Here is a 21,334-nt window from a genome sequence, read left to right as displayed (position 1 = left end):
CACTAGCATTGTGTAATGGAATATTATATGCTAGCATCGTTTTGATCGTCAGATTCTCTTCTTTATATCGGAGTTGTTCAACCCATTAGTTGTTAAAATCTCATTCTTCCATGGCCGCTACACCTTCTCTCTACCCATTCCTCCCTACAACTGATCGGTGCCACTACTTGATCAATACGATATGAGACCTCTCATTGTGCCTCTCTCTCTCTCTCATCGCCAATCCCATAACATTGTTTGTTACTTTGTACCAATTCTCTATCACTCACTCTCTCCCATATTCTCCTTCACATTTTCATGGTTTTCTTCCAAACACAACTCATGATTTTACTCCAAAAACAGCTGACAACCGTTTAGAGCATTGAGATGGATAAACAAGAGCTAATGCAGAATGTGAAGGTGAGGACGACTGCTTGGTTTGAAATCAAAACAATATCCCATGGTCCTTGCACGTGGAGTTCAAGGGGCATTGAGGGAGAAGAAATTGCGGGAAAACTATTCCGATACACTTCTCAAAAGTTGAACACTTGACCTCCCTGCCCCGATACCATGTTTGCTACTGTTCCACATAAAAGCTCGAATTGTTAGGGAAAGGCAGCATCAATGTATACATTAACAGTTCAATTGTTTGGATTGGTCGGTCATCATAGGAGGGGATGTTGCCAGAGGGGGAGGGTCGGAGTGGGGGCCTTTTCTTCATTGCCCATCTGCATTAATAGTTTGGAAATGCCGACGACAAAGAAGGGGGAAGGGGGGAGATGTAGAGAGGAAGAGGGAACCGTTGCAGTTGTGGTGTGGAGGGTGATGCAATGACAATGGGAACAAACAAGTGAGATGCTTTTAGTCTCATCTAACAGTCAATAAAATGCTGATTTACAAAATTCCATAATTCCATTACACCCTACTAGTGTATACATCATTTTCTCAAGCAACCAAGCCTTGTATCAAATAACATGTAAGAATTTTAAATTATGATAGGTGAAGATTGCAATCCTCATCCACTGCCTGGTCAAAACCATATATAGAAAAAAGAACCACCAACAAATTCTTTTAGATTAAACATTTTTAGCATTTGATATTTTGGAGGTGGAGATGTGAAATAGAAGATGCATGTTAAATAACAAATGTCGTCATAATTTATTTATTCTCTTGGTAAAAAGAAAAAAAATTAACCATGAGAATTTAGATGGTGCTTCTTAGCATTACATGGGGAGGGTACTCCAATCACAACTAAGAGCATCTATAGAGATTCAAAGGCAACTTTTCCCTCTTACTTATTGATACTGTCTATGAAATCACCTCAATGGAGATTGAATTATGGCTCATCAACAACAAATAGCTATTATTTTTATCTCCATTTATTATGTTAATTCACTACTCTTGAAGGGGGGGAGGAGAAGAAAAGATCGCACCAATGTAGATGTCATTAAGCTGTCTAATATTAGTTTAACATCCAAAAACATATTTCTATTTAGGGAGAGGGTTGGGCACGCCGCTTTCCTAAAATTAGCAGGGTTGTGTCCAATAGAGAGATGGTGAGAGACAGACAAACTCAGACTAGGCACAACGCCAGCATGCCCAACCTACTTTACCCTTATATTTATATGGGCTTGGATGTAATTGGCCAATGCCCAAATATTAACAACTTTATACGTCAACCCATGTTACAAGTCACAACTCTACTCTCCTCAAGCACGCATTCAGCTTATAGGTGTAACACAAGAATTTTTTTAATTGTACTCTCAAAAGATTTTGTTTTCTATAGAAGTGCAAGGATCATGTGTGATGAAGTTTTATTATATATGTGCATCATTGACCTATGTGATCCATATTGCAAAAAAGGGGAAGGTAATGTCAATAGCCCCTTACTCTGGTGGCTGGTGACATTCCTTTGTTCGAAGCTGTCTCGGGTTCGAAACTTGCTACAGCAAAAAAAAGCGTAAATCATGTGTTTGCTATGGTACAATCACGGTCCTGGTCTTGCTCCTACACCAACAAAGTAATGAACATTGCCAATCTTATGGATGATGTAAGGAGTCGGCTACTCTCTCTCTCTTGACTGAGAATCTCCTCACTCCTACTTATCTCAACCCCAACTTTTCCCTCTAATCACTCCGATCCCTAGAATCTATCTCTTGTAGATTTATAATTTAGAAAAAAAGACCAAAATTTGCTTTCTCTATTTCTTTCCTCTCTTAAAAAGCTAGATCTTAATATCTTTATTAAGAGAGGAAGCCAGGGTCAGGTACCCTAACACTTTTGATAAAGACTAATATAGGTACAAAGAGAAACTAACCTATAGCAACCCGTTCATCTAATGAAGTCCAAATTAAACAGCCATAATGAACCAAAATAAGGAGATTTAAAGGCATCATACAATTATACATTTTTCCACTCCTTGGTTTTGGATATCGTATATCCATATCTTGTGCTTATCATGCTGTCTATCTGTTTTAAGTATTTCATTTTCCTTTGTTTGGCGTTGGGTGCGCTTGAATGAATAGCTTTGCTTTCTACCCAAAAAAAAAAAGAGAAACTAACCATTAGCAACTTGTTCATCTAATGAAGTCCAAATTAAACAGTCATTTCTAATGAACCAAAACAAGGAGATTTAAAGGCATCATATAATTATACATTTTTCCAACTAAGTTTTGATTATTATATATTTAATTAAACTACTTGAGTTTATCTTCTGTGTTTTTTTCGCAGGAGGGTTGGGGGGGTGTGTGGAGGAGAGGGTGGAGTTCTTTGAAGGTAGGAGAGTATATATGATAGGTAGCTATAAAAAGGTCGTCATTATTTAAAAGGGGAAAAAAGTTATCTAGTATCAAGAAAACAAGAAAGAAGAAAAAATGATTTGATTATTTGAACCCAATTCCAACCTATATCCAAATAAATATTAGTGTAATTAATATCAAAATATAGTTAAAATGGACATTGCTTAAAAGAAGATTGTATTTTCACACATAAGAGTATACTAGTCCTTCCAATTGTATAAGAAATTTATCAGAAAGATTCACGATATAACTAAAAAAACGTTTCAAATACCATAATGAGTTACCAGACTTGCTAGTTTGATGTATCCCTCATATATACTTCCTTCACCTAAATGTAAACTTAAATTAGCGTCTCTTTTAAAAAGGCATGAATGCAAATAAAAAGACATCTCTTGGAATGAATAGATTAAAAAAAATGTGATTTATTTCAGTGAAACAAGAGGAGTTGATCGAACTTTTTTTTTTTTTTAAATATATTCATTCATCTAGTTCTTTCAATGCACAAAAATAAGTTCGCCATTCACTACATTATCTCAACATGAAATGAGTTCAGATAGTCACAAAAAAAGAATGAGTGAAGATAGAAAAGAAAGCAGTTGTCACCAAAAACAAAAAAAAGATAGAAAAGACAGTCTTAGTAACCCAATTTTTAATATACATGTATGGGCTGATGTTATTTGTGCCGCAGCGCATCCTAAGCTCAGACACATGGACATGGCCTGCCATTAGGGGGCAGGGTGGTCATTTCACAGACCCCACGTGTCTGTGCGTAGCCTGCACCTCCGGCACAGTGAACATTTGGCCTACATGTATATCTAAGAAATGGGAGAAAGAATGCCACTTGGGCACGTGCAATGCGCTGTCCCTGCACCCAAACACAGAGGCATGCGCATTGATCACCGCAATCTCATGGAAAAGTAGAAGCCCAGTGCACCCCTGGGTCTAGGCGCAGGCTGGCGGGACAGCGCACGCACCCAAGCAACATTCTCTTTCCCATAAGAAATACCTGATGCATCAAATGGGCCAACTATTGCATTAAATGTGAAAGAACAACCTATTTTGGTTAGATGTCAAATTTGAAATCCTAGTCCAATCATATGGCGCACCAAGATTGCAATTTTTGTCTTATATGTTCATGGTCCTTTTTTTTTTTTTTTTTTGTTTGTGTAAAATGAAATTTTATTGATGACCAAAACACAAGGCTTCACTTACACAAAGATGGTGGAGCCCAGGAGTGGATTGAGGCCAAACTGTCGGGTCACTCAAGGACAGGGCCTCCCTTGCTAGGTTGTGGGATATACAGTTAGCCTCCCTATGAATATACTAAAAATCACACTTTACAAAGCATTTCGACATATCAACAATATCCGAAAGGATGGGCTCAATCTCAAAAGGGTTCTTGATCAGGTTGATAACCACTAGGCAATTTGATTCCATTGGATTCTGAAGCGCATGCCAGAGGCCTAATTGAATAGCCAGAGCCTCTCCCATTTGAGTAGATGCAAAATTTGATGGAGATAAAATCACCAGAATCTGGGCTTCCACAGAAGATCGAGCAATCAGGCCCAGACCTCCTTTTGCTGAGTCCTCCATAAAAGTTGCATCACAGTTAATCTTGAGGAAACCGTTTGCAAGGGGTATCCAATACTGAGGGGTGCAGTTGCTGGATTCATAGGATGAAACTTGAGTAGCAACATTGAAGCCTTTTGCCTCCCAGAATTCATCAAATTATTAGTTTGCAGCTTGGACTACTTCCATTGGAGACCAGTTATGCTTCTTGAAAATAATATCATTTCTAGCCATCCACAGGTGCCAACAGAGAAAGAAACTCCTACCAAGGGCTTCCTCTGAACTTCGCTTACTTGGAAAAGGAATCTTGTCCCAATCAATCAGCCATTGTGGAAGGGTCAAGCGCCCCTATTGAGGGGTCAAGAAAGATAAATCACTTCCAAACCATACGGCTCTTGCTAAAGTGCACTCAAAGAAAATGTGTTCAATTGATTCCATTGGATAGCCACACCTCAAGCAAGCCGAATCGATAGGGATTTGCCTGGAGATTAATCCTTGACCTGAAGCCAGACCTTGGGCACAACCTCTCCATAGCAAAGATTTAATTTTGGGCCATGGTTTGCAATGCCAAATCCTTTTCCAAGCCTTTGGAGGAACCAGCTGCCGCCATTCTTTGCGCCTAGAATCTGAGGCCTGCATTGCTTGTTTGGCATTTCTGAGGTTTGTAAGATGGTCATGTGCAAAAGGATTGGTGGTTGGGCTACATGGTTGGGGGGTAAGCTAATAATGCCACATGGAAGGATGATGTGGTGATTTCCATCGTTAGATATCTAGGAATTATAGGTTTAGATTAGCCACCTTGATTTGAGACATTCGATGAGACCAGGCTTGGTCCGGTTCATGGTTTTAGTGTATGGTATCGGATCGGGTATCGATCATCTTCAAAAGCGATACAATACTGATACGGTACCAGCATAGATTGACCGTATCGGACAAGTTTACCCCTGGGTTTTCTTATAAATGAATTTTCTTGACTATTTTACCCCTTATCCGTACCATTCCACCGATACAGTATCGGCCAGATATCAGTATCAATTACCTTCAAAACTATGTAGTATTGGCCGTATCGGGCGATCGGATACCGATACCATGGTCCGATTGGGTTCAGACTCTTAACACTTAGGCCGTGTTTGGTTTGTAATCTTGAAATAGATTATGGGATTATAATACATTTTGAAATCTCATTTTTTTCCTTGTTTCAAAATGCGTTCTAGACCAATGCAATTAGCACAGTATTTTTTGCGGTTGTCGTTATTACAAATGGAGCATAAGAGCGTCCAAAGTGGAGATTGGTGCCATTTGTTAGGACATCTTAAGATATCAGCTTGTAAAGGACACAGCAAAGAACAGGTAAAACCAGTAACAAACTCAACCCCAAAATGAAAGGTGGCAGAGACAACACAAGGAAGGAACAAAGAGTGGTGGGTTTTTAACAAATTTTTTTTTTCTTTCTTGGTGAGAGGCGGCTTTTGAGGGCTTAGGAAGCATGACTGAGCAAAACCTAATTAAAATTGTAATTTGGCAATGTTGTTCCCTCCTCTGGAGGAACTGATTGGTAGAGGTCCTCTATCTAGGATGCAACCATCACTCTGCAACCTCTTTTGCCTCTCCTTCCTGTGAGAACCCTCCCATCTCCTTTATTCAGGTTTCTTTTTCTTCTTCTTTTCTCTCTCTCTCTCTCTCTCTCTCTCTCTCTTTTCTCTGCCTGTACAGATTATGGGTTTTCAACAATCTTTTCCTCCTCTATGTAAAAAAATCATTTTTCTTTTTAATTTGAATCTTAGCTAGCTTTGCTAATTTTTCTTGCATTTCGGTTTTGTAGGGATTCACAGTAGAAGTCTTGATTAGACGAGCAGTTAGGGGACGGGTGGAATTTCCCGGCAGCTATTGACGTTAGTCTTGGCCGGAATTTCATCCGCAAAATGTCTTCGACCTCCCCAGTGACTGCTCCGTCACCAGGCTCTGGCTCTACTAATTCTTCATCATCATCATCAAGTCCTCCCTCGCCAGATGCACCACCTCCGTCACCAGCCTCCCCACCGCCACCACCATCTTCATCGTCTTCCCCACCTCCATCATCTTCCCCAGCACCATCACCACCAAAAGGGAATTCATCTCCACCACCTCCACCGACGGGGACATCTCCACCACCACCCAATTCAACTCCTCCTCCTTCTCCCCCACCATCCTCTTCCTCGTCCACATCTCCACCACCGCAACAGGGGTCATCATCCCCACCTCCACCACCAAAAAGCTCCTCCTCATCACCTCCACCACCAAAAAGTTCCTCCTCACCTCCATCACCAAACAGTCCATCCTCATCCTCATCATCCTCGCCTCCTCCACCTCCCAATGACAATAGCCAAAATACTAATACTACCTCAAGGTCGTCGCCTCCACCATCGTCGTCAAATTCATCGGCAGCGTTATCTCCTCCCCCACCGCCACATAAATCATCATCATCACATAAAAGTTCTTCGTCATCATCATCATCATCAAGCAATGATTCTTCCCATGCTTCTAACAACATCCCCATTATAATAGGAGCTGTGGCAGGGGCGGCAGCGTTATTTATTATTATGATTTTGATTATTGTGTGCATCAAGAAGAAGAAACGAAGATCAAATGATGAGATGCAATACTATAGTGATCCCGGCCCGGGACACAAAGGTAAGTCTCATTCTACTCAACTTCATCAATCCTAGAAAATGTTTCCGTAATTACATCTGTTTCTTCTGATCTAAGATATAAACTATACACAGCAAACAATGATTATTACGGTGGTAACGGACAACCTCAAAGCTGGAACAACAGCACGCCAGTGATGATGAACCGCGTTGGTAACGTGCCACCCCCTCCCGGTGGAGTACTAGGAACACCACCACAGCAAGGAGGATGGCCTACACCACCTCCACCGCCTCAGATGCTGAGCAGCAGTGAAATAAGTTCCAATTACTCAGGGCCACGCCCACCTCCACTCCCACCTCCATCTCCAAGCATGGCACTTGGATTTAATAAGAGCACATTCAGTTATGATGAACTAGCAGCAGCGACAAATGGGTTCTCTCAAGCCAACTTGTTAGGTCAAGGTGGATTTGGATATGTACACAAGGGAGTATTGGCTGGTAGTGGTACGGTGGTAGCGGTGAAGAGCCTCAAGTCCGGCAGTGGACAAGGAGAGCGTGAATTCCAAGCAGAGGTTGATATCATCAGCCGTGTCCACCACCGTCACCTGGTGTCTCTCGTTGGCTACTGTATAGCTGGTGGGCAGCGGATGTTGGTGTATGAATTTGTTCCCAATAAAACACTCGAATACCATCTTCACGGTACATTATTATTATGCTCTCACTTCGAGAGATATTTTCTCCTGCATCAATCTAACATCAAGGCTGTGTTTGGTATGCATTCTAGGTCGATTTTGCATTCTCGGATGATAAAATTAGTATGAGAATCTGAAATCGACCTAGAATGCATACCAAACGCAGCCCAAATGTTCAAGATCAAGCCATGACAACAATGTTTAGAATTTAATTGTAATTCTTTTTTGGCCAGGACCTAATCGTCCAGTCATGGATTGGGCAACAAGGCTCCGGATTGCAGTGGGATCAGCTAAAGGACTTGCATACCTTCATGAAGATTGTATGTAATATTTATTATTAGAATTAATATTTTTGTTAATCACCACACACACACTAATCTTTCGATTGCTTGTAGGCCACCCTCGCATCATCCATCGCGATATCAAAGCTGCTAATATTCTACTTGACGATAATTTTGAAGCCATGGTATGTGCATTATTTGTTTACGTATTTACTCATGTCCTTTCTTGAGGTAATTCACGTAAAATTATTGAAATAATACTAATCCAGGTGGCGGATTTCGGACTGGCTAAGCTATCCTCTGACAATTTCACTCATGTATCCACGCGTGTAATGGGGACTTTTGGGTGAGAATCATCAAATTTAGATGTTGATTATAAGTTGCGAAATCACCTGCACAGATGAGAAAATTTTTTAATGAAGGAAACTTCATTGATTTGATGCAGGTATTTGGCTCCTGAGTATGCATCAAGTGGAAAGCTAACTGATAAATCCGATGTCTTCTCATTCGGTGTAATGTTGCTGGAATTGATTACTGGAAGACGCCCTGTGGATACTACTAATAGATACATGGAAGATAGTCTAGTAGATTGGGTTTGTTTCTCTTTTCTTCAAATAAAGAAGTAAAATCTAATTATAAATTATTACATGACCATTTTTCCATTAATATATGGAGTCATATTGGAGCTTATTGAAGTCCATCAATAAGATCATAATAAGTCTGTTTGCTTCTGTCTATGTGAGAGCAGGCTAGGCCTATTCTAACACGTTCCTTGGAAACTGGCAACTATGACGAATTAGTAGACCCGCGCTTGGAGGACAATTATGTACCCCATGAGATGGCCCAGATGGTAGCATGTGCCGCTGCAAGCATTCGCCATTCTGCTAGAAGACGTCCAAAGATGAAACAGGTACAAAGTTACAGCATTTACAGGCATAGACTAGTCCTATAGATAATCAAATCCATTATATCCTCAAACAACCGCTAGCTCAGTTGGTTGGAGGCATTGCTGATTGAGTGCATGCTCCCATGTGTTAAAGGGATCGACTCTCCTGGATTGCATTTGTGCCATAAAGGGCATCTCCTCTCCCCCCCCCCTCCCCCTCGGTAGTTGTAGGATTCTATTGGCTTGTCTTAGCCTTCCCTTCTAGCTTAGATTAGATTTTTTTGGAGTAGTAGGTTAATTCTCTAGTTCGGTCCTAATATTTGCCTCGTGACAATCTAATAGATTAGATAAAACCAAAAGTTTCCAAAGGCCGCTATGTACTCACATGTCAAGTTTTAACCAAAATGGAGTTCGCTAACTTGTGAAATAAAGCTATGGAAATCCAATGAAAAATGATTTCTTGAAATGGATGACTAAAAATACAAGGGAGTATACCAACCAATATATGGGAGAATGTATGATTAAATTTTGAGTCTAAAGTTAGCATGCATGTAATCAATCTAAGGTCATTTCCTACCTAGATATCAATATTAGTAGAATTACCATATCACCCTTCCACATGGCAAAACTTGATGCCCGACTAAAGAAACTCCCTACTCCTACTAGACAGAAAAGAATTTTCAGATTTTGTTATTATAACTTGTCAATTAGAAAAACCAATATTTTAGAGATTTTTTTTTATGGGTATTTTATTCATGTTATAGGCTTTAATGGCCGAAAGAGAATAAGAAATAGAATTTTGTTTTCTATGAGTTGAACTGATAAAGAAATTAAATAGTTACGTATTTATAGTATTCTTATTATTATGAATTGACTATGTGATAACATTAACAAATTCTATATATTGAGCAGATTGTGCGTGCATTGGAAGGCGATATTGCATTGGAGGATTTGAATGAGGGCGTAAAACCTGGGCAAAGCTCTGCTTTTTACTTATCAAGTACGACTGGGAGCTCAGACTATGACACAACTACATATAATGAAGACATGAAGAAGTTTAGGAAGATGGCATTGGAAAGCCAAGAAATGAGTGAGTATGGAGCAACAAGTGAATATGGGCTCAATCCCTCTTCCTCAAGCAGTGACTCTCAAGAAATGAGCCGTAAGCATATGCATTGAGCATTGATGATTGAGAGAAATGAACCAGACCGGCCAATGACAATCAAGAAATGAACCAGACCGGCACATTCCTAGAACCATCCAATTAAACTCCTATGCTTGAGATGAGAAAATTTGTTACTTTTTATCTACCTTAACAGGAGCCTTACATTTTAATGTTGTTTTGTTATTAGGATTGTTTGGTAATTAGTGGAATGATATTGTGGGATTTATTTTGGACTTCTCCATATACAATATATGGGTATGTACTATTATGTGTGTGTAACTATATATATGGAGGCAGATCTAGCTTCTATTATTTGTTTAGTTGTTTGGGTAATATGTTCTTTTAAGTTGATATAGAGGTTAGGGGAATTTTTTATTTTTTTTTCCCTTGCCCTTGCACCCTTTCATTTAGGTTCTGTTTGGCTGTAAGTAGAGGGAGAAGTGAAATTAGTTTTAAAAATAAAATGGGAAATTCTATAATCATAATTCTGTTACTTATTTAAAGATCTTACAATATTTGGGAATTATATTTTTCAAATGTAATATTTATTTTAATATTCAAATGAATGTAAAGTAAAATAAAATTTAGTAATCACTTTTAGAATGTTTTGGATTTAGTTACACAATGATGTGAGACAATGACTATAAAAACTTTCACTTTAGTATTGATTTGATTTCACTTCTCTTCTCTTTATTTTCCTTGCAACTAGATGAAGTCTAAGAGATTGGATTTTTGTGAAAACGATCACGCGTCCTTTTAACATTAGCTCTCATGTTTCCCATTCTCTCTCTTTTTCTACTATAATAGAATACTTATCCCCTCTTTGATAGTGGGTATGAGGTGTTGGTTTCATGTGGTAACAAGTGGTTATGAACTATGCAATTTAACATGGATTTACTATTGATGTATTTGAAATAATGGCAAAACAAAGAAACCTTTGGATCATCAATTAAATTTATTGGCAATTTGAAGTAGTGAAAGTGCTCATTGGCCAGGAATGAGAGGGAAGTATAGTCTCACATCGGTCGGGTAGTATGCGATAGTTTGGCTTATGACCTTTGAAGGGTCTCTCCACCCTGAAGCTCGGGCTTTTGGATTGGATGCCATTAAATGGTATCAAGGCGGGTAATCCGTGCACCGCCCATATAGGGGCTCATGGCCTAAAGATGGGGGGAGTTGATGAAATGAATGCATTCCATAGCCATGAATGGGAAGAGAGTTTAATCCCACATCGGTTGAGTAGTGTGTGACAGTTTGGCTTATGACCTTGGAAGGGCCTCTCCATCCTAAAGCTCGGGTTTTTGGGTTGAATTCTATTACAATTGTTTTCTTTGTCAGTCTTTGTTGATGGTTCTTATTATAGATTTTTCTAAGTCTACTCAACAACTAAATTGATTAGCATATTTATAAATAGTGCGCTTGGGATATAATAAGAGTAATCATAACTAATAATTATGATGGGAAGAAATTTTATTCATTATATAAGATTATATTAAGTTGCAAGCAAATTTGTTCCTCAAAATAGCATCAAATATATATATGTCACTTGTTTAAATATTTATTACATTACTAGTAGGACAACTAATAAGGTGGGAACCTTCCCCCTCCCCCAATAAAATTCAGGTCAGTATGCATGTGTTGGAATGTTTGGTGTCTCATCAACCTCTTGTTCACCCAATATTGCATGGACTATGTTTGGGGACCCTCTATCATTATTTGTTATTGGCCTACAATTAAGCTTTGCCTATACATTTTTTAGGTAAATTTACATAGATTACAAAGAGAGAGGAGGAGGAAGGGAAGAAAGAGGAAAAGAACTAGAAAAATACAGCCCAAGGAAGGGGGTGTTGGAGCCAAGAAAGAGTAGGGGAGACCCGGCCCCAAGCACTAGCGATGACCCTATTCCTGTTGTTGTCAAGGATAATAGGTAAGAAATCCCCAAGCTTTCCCCTTAATCTCAAATGCAACAGTATATATCCAAAATCTGCCAATGCTTTCATTAGTAGTACAGTAGGCTTTTGGCTCAAAGCCTTGCACAGTACATGGCAAAGCAATACATTTAATTCTTAACCTTACTTTTTTGCCTTTTTTATATTATACATGACTTTTTTCCACTAAGAGTAATAGTGTCATTTGATATAAGTATTAAAAAAATATACATGACAATAACACCTTTTGATAATGACGTAATGATGTCAATTTCAACTTATTTTTAAAAACCCTTTTATATCTTTATCTTAAAAACCTTTTGAAAATATCACAATGGACTTTCAAAAGGTGTCAAGTTCTAAATACACCTATAGAAGTGTCAAGTTCTAAATACACCTATAGAAGTGCAATTCAGACACTGCCTTTGATTAGTGGTTTGACCATTGAGCAATATATATTAATATATAGGAAAAATTACATATGCCTTCCCTGTACTTTGCCTTAACTACACGTTCCGCCCCTTGTGATTTTCTCATTTTACATACGATTCCTCTGTAGTTTTAAAAAAATTACTAATTCCTCCCCTGCCGTTAGCATCCGTCTGTTAAGTGCTGACATGGCATAGTTAAATTTTTTATAATACCTAAACTAACCCTTGGTCATTGTGAGATGACCCATTTACCCTTTTGACAAAAACCAAAATAAGAAGGGAAAATTTGCCCTTTCTCCTCTCCCAACTTCATCTTCAACCTCTGAACCTTGTAATCGCCGGCAACGATACCCCTATGATTGCCTGAGTATTTATGCTCACAGTGACCATTGCTGTCATCCAGATTGTTTCTGGGTTCTAAAACAGATTCCTTCCCAAACCGGTTTCTTTTTCTTTCTTTTACAATTATTAGAACCCCATCCCCATTCTTGTATTATAGGATTCAGTTTCTAGTTTTAAGTTACAGGGTAGCCAGCCCCCACTCTTGTATTTGTGGCTTGTTAACGCAGGAGAGAGAGAGAGAGAGAGAATGGAGTTACTTCTTCTTCTTTTGCTATCGAAACCCATTCCCACCTTCAGGCCCCAATTTCACCAACTTCTCTTCATTCCAGACGGTTCTCTGCTACAAGGTGTGCTCTCTTTGTGTGTGGTTTCTGTACACCTTGAAAAAGCCTGGATTTATGAATTACCAGCAGTAAAGGAAACAAAAATTCCATTGAAAAGAGTGATAAAACAAACTACCAGTTATGTTGGTGGAAGTGAATCTTTGGTGCTATTTTGGGTGAGAAGGGAATCAAACAGCGAAAATGCCTGTTTGAAATCAAGAAGGAAAGACATAAAAGCACTGCCGAAATAAGAAGCGAGAAAGAAAATAATTAGATCTTTCATCTTATCTCATCTATTAACGATAAAAATTCAAAAGTCGATAAACAAATAAAACAAAAAGAAAATTTAAATACAGAATCTCTGCAACTGCATTGAATTCCGTCTTCTCCTTCAATCTCTCTCTCTCTCTCTCTCTCTCTCTCTCTCTCTCTCTCTCTAGTCTCTCCTTCCCGAAATTGATTGCCCTCTGGTCAGGAGAAACCCAAGGGCTCCTTCTGCCTCTCTATTTCTTCTTCTTTCTTATTTTTCTCTGGCAATTATCGAGAAGATGATTTAGATGAAAGACAAAAATAAAAAACGTGGGCAGAACCAGAGGTTCACAGGTGTTTTTTCTTATGTGAGCAGGACAGAGGTTGCAGCGGTGGTTCGGTTTCTAATGTTTTAGTCCTACCTGCAGCAACCTTCTGTGATCTTTTACCAATCGGTATCCCGTCTCTCTCCTCTAATCTCTTCTTATTTGTTTGTGGTGGAGGAGGAGGAGGCGGCCGCGGCAGTGGTGGCGGTGGTGGTGGTGCTGGCAATGGAGTAGGAAACATATGAGTGTTTTAGGTTGAAGATGATGAGAAGGGTAGAATTGAAAATACAGTTTTAATTTGTTATTCTGTGATTCCTACGTGATAGAACAAGAGATGCTCCAGCGTGTTCAAGCAGAGCACTGGAAGATTGAAATCAACACCTTCTGCTGTGCTCTTCACGCGGTAATGGAAGCTATGATGATGAACCCATCTGCTCTTTAGTCTTTGCAGTGCATGAATTTAAAGTTTTAGGGAATAAGAGTCCGAGGAGGAGGAGGAGGCAGCGTCCATGGTGGCAGTGGAGAAGGAGGCAACGGCTGTGGTGGTGGCAGTGGTGGCGGCGGTGGAGGAAGAAAGAAATGAGTGTTTTAAGGTTGAAGATGATGAAAAGGGTATCATTGTAATTCTACTTGTGATGTTTTAGAACAAGGGTAATATTGTCTTTTCAAATCATTAACTTACAGTAAACTAACACCATCAGCCATAAGAGATCAAAATGTAAGGTAGAAAAATCAAGGAGAGGAATGTGTAATTAGGGCAAAATACAGGGGAGGCATATATAATTTTCCCTAATATATATTGGCCTATGAATCAAACCCTAGCATGATTTGTTGTATTGTTTTGTTTAATTGTTGATCCACATCTACAATTGATCTTCAAGGTTCTATTCCTCCTTGTGGCATCAGTCTACTTTTCTCTAACATTTATCTATGAAGAGTCTTGTTAGGAACATGTACAAAATAATTCAATGTCAAGTAAACCATCATGTAGCCAATATAAGCAAAATGTCAATAAATGATTTCCTTGATTTTGTTTGCTAGTACATAAAATCTCCCATTTACATGTCACTATAATGGGTTGGTTTTAGTCCAAGTTTGTAAGGGCTGTGTTTTGTGCACATAAAAAGATTAAAGAAAATAGAAAGAATAGAGCTCTTCATATACACGGTTTTTTTAATGCTTTACATAACATGGTTTACAGGTATGGAAAGAAAAAAGAAATTTCCTGATACATCCAATATTCACAGGGCCAATCAACGACCGCCACGTGTCATAGACGACCCGCTTCATAGCCAAGGGGAACGAACCGGAGTCCCAACACCATTCGGGGGCGGCCACTACTCGGGCGCGGCCACACATCCGGGGCGCGGCCTCCTCACGGCCTCACCTAGGCGCGGCCTCACCCAGGCGCGGCCTCCTCACCAGGCGCGGCCTCACCTAGGCGCGGCCTCCTCACCAGGGCGCGGCCTCACCCAGGCGCAGCATCATGGGCACCTGAGGTGGGGGCCACCCATCTACGACCCCGATCGTATCGCTAAGACTCATGTCACTGCCAGGACTCTAGACCCTTAGAGGTCACGTCATCCAGACGGATTCAAGCACCAAGGACGTTATCACCACACGCGGATATCTATCCACCAAGGATCCTGATGCCACCAGGACACTCCCTCCCGCGGGGAGATGGCCAATCAGGATAGAGCCCCGTTACCCAGGGCCTCTATCCACTCAACGGCACAATCGTCAATCAAACGGGGACTCTCCACACCGCCATATGCTACTATAAAAGGCAAGGTACGCAACCCCATCAAGGGACATCTAAACTCATACTGAATAATCACTATTCATCTGTTTGCGCCAGGAGATCTAACTTTGGCATCGGAGAGCCCTAGGCCGGGACCACACCGGTTCTCTCTGTTGACCCCTTTGGTCCACTTGCAGGTGACGGCACTCGCAGGACCGCTCGACGATTTCTTGACGCAACAGATTGGCGCCGTCTGTGGGAACGACGCTAGCCATTACAGCTACTAGCTCGCTTCCATACTCATTCAATGGCACGAAGGAAGACTACCACCACCAACAACGGAGCAAGGAATGGATCACCACCCCCAGAGGGCTCTCGCCGCAGAGCCAACGACCAGGACCATGTCCCTCTGGAGGAGGAGATCCCCCTTAATAACCAGTTCGTGATCGCCGAGCCCAACAATGACGAGGCCAACGATGTGGTGGTGGAGGTGACACTTGACCCCAATGCTCCAGCCACTGTGGGTCAGATCAACGACCTGCAACGACAGATCCTCGGTGAACAACGACTCTTTCGAGAATACCTGACGCAGCGTGCGACATCTCACCGTCGGAGGACTTCACCAAGCAGCAGGGTGGAGTCCATACCTCAACAAGAGCCAAACCCTAGGAGATCATCTCCCGTGGCGCGAGATCGAAGAGACCTGCGCGACAGCAACCCCACTCCGCAGTGAGGGGAGCCTTCCCAAGATCCCAGGGAGAACAAGAGACCTCTCACCACGGTCGAACGTGGGAGGACGCCAACACCCAGGGCGAGGGTGTCTAGCCCGCAGAGATCGGTCTGAAGGTCTGTGTTCGACGGACGACTAGAAGAAAGTCACATACCACGACGAAGCCGGACCTACAGAGAAGAAAGCCCCTCACCTTCACGACAGGATTCATCACGGCGTGACCATTCCCCATCCTACCAACACTCAAGGCGGGAGGGGACATCCAGAGAGAGAGCGTGAACGAGGTCGCAGCGAACGTCCGGCCAGGCGTGGGGGGCGGAACAGGACGAGGGCTCGATCAAAGACTCCGCGACCTGGATGAGAAGCTGGAAGGGTTGAAGAAGCAAACCAAAGGCGAGACACATTCCATACCTGGACAACACCCCTTCTCGGCAGAGATCATGTCAGCCACACTACCTTCCAGGTTTCGACTACCCACCTTTGAACTCTACAGTGGTACCACTGACCCTAATGACCACATCAACTACTTTAATGGCATGATGACGCTGTATGGGGTCGGACGTGGTATCCTGTCGGGCATTCCTCGTCCCTTAAGGGAGCAGCCACATCATGGTTCTCTAGGCTACGGCCGAGATCTATATGCTCGTTGCGAGCTATGTGAACAGTTCGTCACCCGTTTCCAAAGCAGCGTCAAGCGAAGAAGACCACCGTCAATCTACTAAACGTGGTACGAACCCGGGAATCTCTCGGGAATACGTTACCAGTTCACCAAGGAGTCCCCTGGAGGTTCGAGACTTGGATGACCGGACACAGATGCGGCCCTAGCGGGGAGGTATTAGGGACCTGGACTTGATCAAGGACTGGCACATCATGAGACCAGGACTATGAAAGAGCTCCTGGAGCGGTGCAACGAGTTTGCAAATATGGCCGAGGTACTACAAGCTAGAACAAAAATAATCGAGGCCAAGCCACAGACAACAAGAGGCCAGGCACTGATGACCGCAAAGAGGGTAAGAGGTCGAGGACAGAGCGCCGACAAGAGCAGAGCGATCGCCCATCCAGGAGGACAGATCGCCGCCCGAGAAGAAGTGAGAGGGCAAGCACCCCCGAGTTCACACCATCGAATACCACCAGTCCCGGATACTCATGCGAGATCCAGACCGTGACCTACTCCATTGGCCACGACCCATGCTAGCAGCGCCGGAGAAGCGAAACCCTAACAAATATTGTCTCTTCCACAAAGAGAATGGGCACGACACAGAGAGGAGTGCTATCAATTGAAGAGAGAGATAGAACAACGGTAAAAGCAGAAGCTTGAACAAATATGTGAAGGGGAGACGTGACAACCGCTCAGGCCAAGGAGATAGAGGTCGCGACGGAGACAGAGTGGAGCGGAGAACCATGATCGAGAGAGAGACCGCCCAGAAGAGCGGAGAGATGCCACAGAACCTAGTGGCACCAAGGGACCTCCCATCCTCACCATACTTGGAGGACCAGGGCAAGAGTCCACCAGAAAAGCTAAAGCTCATGCCGAGGTTCGTGGGAGTGGCGGAGAAGCCCAAAGAAGATAGCCAAGGCCGAGGCGGTGATCTCCTTCTCGGATGAAGACTTGGAAGGACTAAACTTCCCGCATGAAGATGCCTTGGTAGTACAGTGGAGGTAGCCAATCGACTGCATACCACGAGGTCTTGATAGACACAGGGCGTCTGTTGACGTACTCTCCTTGGACGCCTATCGACGAGTTCGGGTTCGGGACGACCAGCTCAAACCAGAGCCCACTTATCTCCATGGATTCTCAGGTGCCACCGCCTCCATCAGAGGTACCATAGAGCTACCCGTCACCTTCGGGGTATACCCTCAATAAGTAACCATCATGGTAAATTTCATGGTCGTCAAGTCCGTGGTGTCCTTCAACGGCCTCCTAGGGCGACCATCACTGACAGCCCTTAGAGGAGTTATATCATCACTTCACCTGAAGATGAAGTTCCCCACCGAGAATGGGGTAGGCGAAGTCCGAGGAGATCAGAAGAAAGCAAGGGAATGCTACGCCACCTTCATGAAAAAGAATAATGGCAACACCCGTGGAATGGCACTCTGCCTAGAGAGCATGATCAGTGACCAGAGAGATGAACTGACAGAGAGAAGGGGAAGGCAAGTGGAAGACCTCATCCCATGGCCACTCAGCCAGGATGACCCCTCCAAGGTCGTTCAGGTTGGCTCGCTGCTAAGCAAGGAACAGAAAGAAGAGCTTGGACACCTCCTCCAAGCGAACATAGATGTCTTCGCATGGTCGACCTCCGACATGCCAGGAATACCACGCTCCATAGCGGAACACCGACTACATGTCGACCCAACCAGGAAGCCCGTTCAACAGAAGCGGCGTAACTTCGCCCTCGACCGACAAGCAGCAATCAAGGAGGAGGTCGAGAAGTTAAGCCGATCAGGGTTCATCAGAAAGGAGAAGTTCCCAACCTGGCTCGCCAACGTGGTCATGGTACCAAAGCCAAGTGGGAAGTGGAGGATGTGTGTCGACTACACCGACCTAAACAAGGCATGCCCAAAAGATGAATACCCACTGCCCGGATCGACCTCACGATCGACGCCACCGCCGGCCATGAGATCTTGAGTTTCATGGACGCCTACTTGGATACAACCAGATCCTCATGTATGAGGATGATGAGTCTTACACTGCATTCCGGACGGACAAAGAGAACTACTGCTACAACGTCATGCCGTTCGGGTTAAAGAATGCGGGGGCCACCTATCGAGAGAATGGTCAACAAGATGTTCGAGGAGCGGATCGGGCGCAACATGGAAGTATATGTGGATGACATGCTCGTGAAAAGCGTCCACACCAACCAACACCTGACCGACCTAGAGGAAGCATTCACGATGCGAGGAGGAACCAGGATGAAGCTAAACCCGCAAAGTGCGCCTTGATTAACGTCGGGGAAAATTCCGGGTTCATGGTCTCGATCCGTGGAATAGAAGCCAACCCATCCAAGATCAAGGCCATCAAGAGATGGCACCTCCTCGAACAGTCGGGAAGTGCGGAGGTTGAATGGAAGGGTTGCCGCCCTTTCCAGGTTCGTGTCACGATCGGGTGATAAGTGCTTACCATTCTTCAAAACATTGAAGAACCTCCGAAGCCCTAAGGACTTCACATGGACGGAAGAGTGCCAAAAGGCGTTCGGAGAATTGAAGGAGTACCTAGAAAGCCGTACACTAGGATCGAGAAGGTAGCCTATGCATTGGTAATGGCAGCCAGGAAGCTACGACCATACTTCCAAGCCCATACCATCACAGTCCTCACTGAGACCTACCCTTGAAAAAGATATTGCACAAGCCGGACGTCTTGGACGATTGATAGCATGGGCGGTGGAGTTAAGTGAGCATGACATCAAGTTCCGCCAAGGACAGCCATCAAAGGCCAGGCTCTTGCAGATTTCATTGCGAATGTACCCGATCGAGATCGAGTCACAAGCAGGGGAGCCCGAAGAGAAGGATCACGGATCGTGGGACATGTTCGTGGGCCGGGTCGAGCAATGCGGCGGGAAGCGGCCCAGGCTCATATTAACCAGACCGAGGATTTCGTATCAATATGCTCTGCGGTTCACCTTCCAAGCATCCAATAATGAAGCAAAGTCGAGGCATTACTAGCCGGACTCGGGTGGCCAAAGCCACCAAGTCACACACCTATCCACCGGAGCGACTCCACTCGTGGTGAACCAGGTGAATGGAGAGTATGAGGCAAAAGATGAGAGGATGGCATCATACCTAGCACGCGCTCAAGCATTGATCGAGGGTTTCGAGAAGTTTGAGATGGTTCGAGTTCCCAGGGAAGAGAACGCCGCCCGATGCCCTATCCAGGCTAGCCAATGAGGAACTCAGAAATTTGGCTAGCGCGATCTATGTTGAGATCTGCATGAGCCAACGTATAAGGAAAAGCGGAGTTAATGAGATCACGGAGGGACCTAGGCTGGATGGACCCTCTACTCAACTACCTCGAGCGATGTCTTACCGAGAAGACAAGGCCGAAGCAAGGAAGATCAAGATGAGAGCTGCAAAGTACACCGTCCTAGACGAGTGCTGTCTGCGGGGGCAACAGACACCACTACTCCGGTGCTTAGGACCCAAGGGGGCGGTGCGCCCTAGCCGAAGTCCATGAGGGGATATGTGGAAGCCACATGGGGGGCGAGCCCTAGCCTACAAAATCCTCCGCCGGGACTATCCGGCCACGAATGCAAGAGGAGGCCATCCAATATGCCAAGAAGTGCGGCGATGTCGATTGTTCGCCCAGATACCCCATCTACCCGCCACCAAGTGACATCAATCCTCAACCCCATACCTTTTGCCATGTGGGGACTAGACATCTGGGCAACTTCACCGCAGCACCAGGGAAGCGAGAAGTACACTGGTCGTCGCGATCGACTACTTCACCAAGTGGGTTGAAGCTAAACCCTTGGCCAAGATAACGAGAGACAGAGATGGAGAAGTTCGTCGGACGGCGTCATCTACGAGTTCGGGTACCACGGATCCTCGTCTCGAGACAATGGAAAACAATTCAACAACCCTAAATTCCAAGCATTACATGTCACCGCTACAACATCGACTATCGGCTGTGTCGGTAGCATACCTGAGCCAATGGTCGGTGGAGGTCACCAATGTGAACGCTCTGGAAGGAGTCAAGAAAAGGCTAGAAGGAGCCAAAGGCAAGTGGGTAGAAGAGCTACCAAGCATCCTGTGGGCATACCGAACTACAGTGCGGACGCCCACGGGAGAGAGCCCATTCCGCCTAGCATATGGCACTTTGAAGCATTGGCGCCGGTAGAGTCTGCGCTATGTCCCATAGGGTTACGCACTTCAATGAACGCACTTATGTCGACGGTTGCGGGCAAACCTAGACTTTATAGATGAGGTCCGCGAAAGAGCACTACTAAGGAACGTCGCCTACCGACAGCGTCTTGCCAGGTACTATAACGCCGAGGGTCAAGGAAAGGCTATTCCACCAGGGAGATTTAGTACTACGGAGGGTAAGCGCATCGCAGCCACGGAAGGCGGGAAGGCATCACCCAATCGGGAAGGACCCTACATAGTCTCCAGCGGATACGCCCGAGGACTTACCGCTTGAAGACTCCAGGGGGCAAGAAGGTAGACCGTACCGGAACTCGAACATCCGAAGAAGTACTACCAGTAGAAGCATAGCAGAGTAGTGGTAGGGGTAAGACGATGCGATAGGAGTAGCAGTAGACAACATCAAGAATACT

At 43.7% G+C, this 21,334-nt stretch overlaps 1 protein-coding gene across 1 annotated transcript; it reads left to right on the top strand.

The window, feature by feature from the left end:
* The first annotated feature begins 7,172 nt into the window (after window positions 1-7,172).
* LOC122657955 (putative proline-rich receptor-like protein kinase PERK6) lies at window positions 7,173-10,032 on the top strand. The gene is made up of 7 exons (XM_043852765.1): window positions 7,173-7,672; window positions 7,899-7,985; window positions 8,061-8,131; window positions 8,216-8,292; window positions 8,392-8,539; window positions 8,695-8,856; window positions 9,745-10,032. The coding sequence occupies exons 1-7, from the start codon at window positions 7,174-7,176 to the stop codon at window positions 10,009-10,011; spliced, it is 1,311 nt and encodes a 436-aa protein (XP_043708700.1). The 5' UTR covers window position 7,173; the 3' UTR covers window positions 10,012-10,032.
* The last annotated feature ends 11,302 nt before the right edge of the window (window positions 10,033-21,334 follow it).

This window comes from Telopea speciosissima, chromosome 4, assembly GCF_018873765.1.
Source record: "Telopea speciosissima isolate NSW1024214 ecotype Mountain lineage chromosome 4, Tspe_v1, whole genome shotgun sequence".
NCBI classification, from domain to species: Eukaryota; Viridiplantae; Streptophyta; class Magnoliopsida; order Proteales; family Proteaceae; genus Telopea; species Telopea speciosissima.
The sequence above is the reverse complement of the archived record's forward strand: the minus strand, read 5'-3'. Positions and strand labels throughout refer to the sequence as shown.

Bases quoted from the DNA above. Each gene is read 5' to 3' on its own strand.
- LOC122657955 (XM_043852765.1), top strand. From the start codon at position 7,174: ATGAACCGCGTTGGTAACGTGCCACCCCCTCCCGGTGGAGTACTAGGA. The intron at 7,986-8,060 runs GTATGTAATATT...GATTGCTTGTAG, and splicing joins TGCATACCTTCATGAAGATT to GCCACCCTCGCATCATCCAT. The intron at 8,132-8,215 runs GTATGTGCATTA...ATACTAATCCAG, and splicing joins ACGATAATTTTGAAGCCATG to GTGGCGGATTTCGGACTGGC.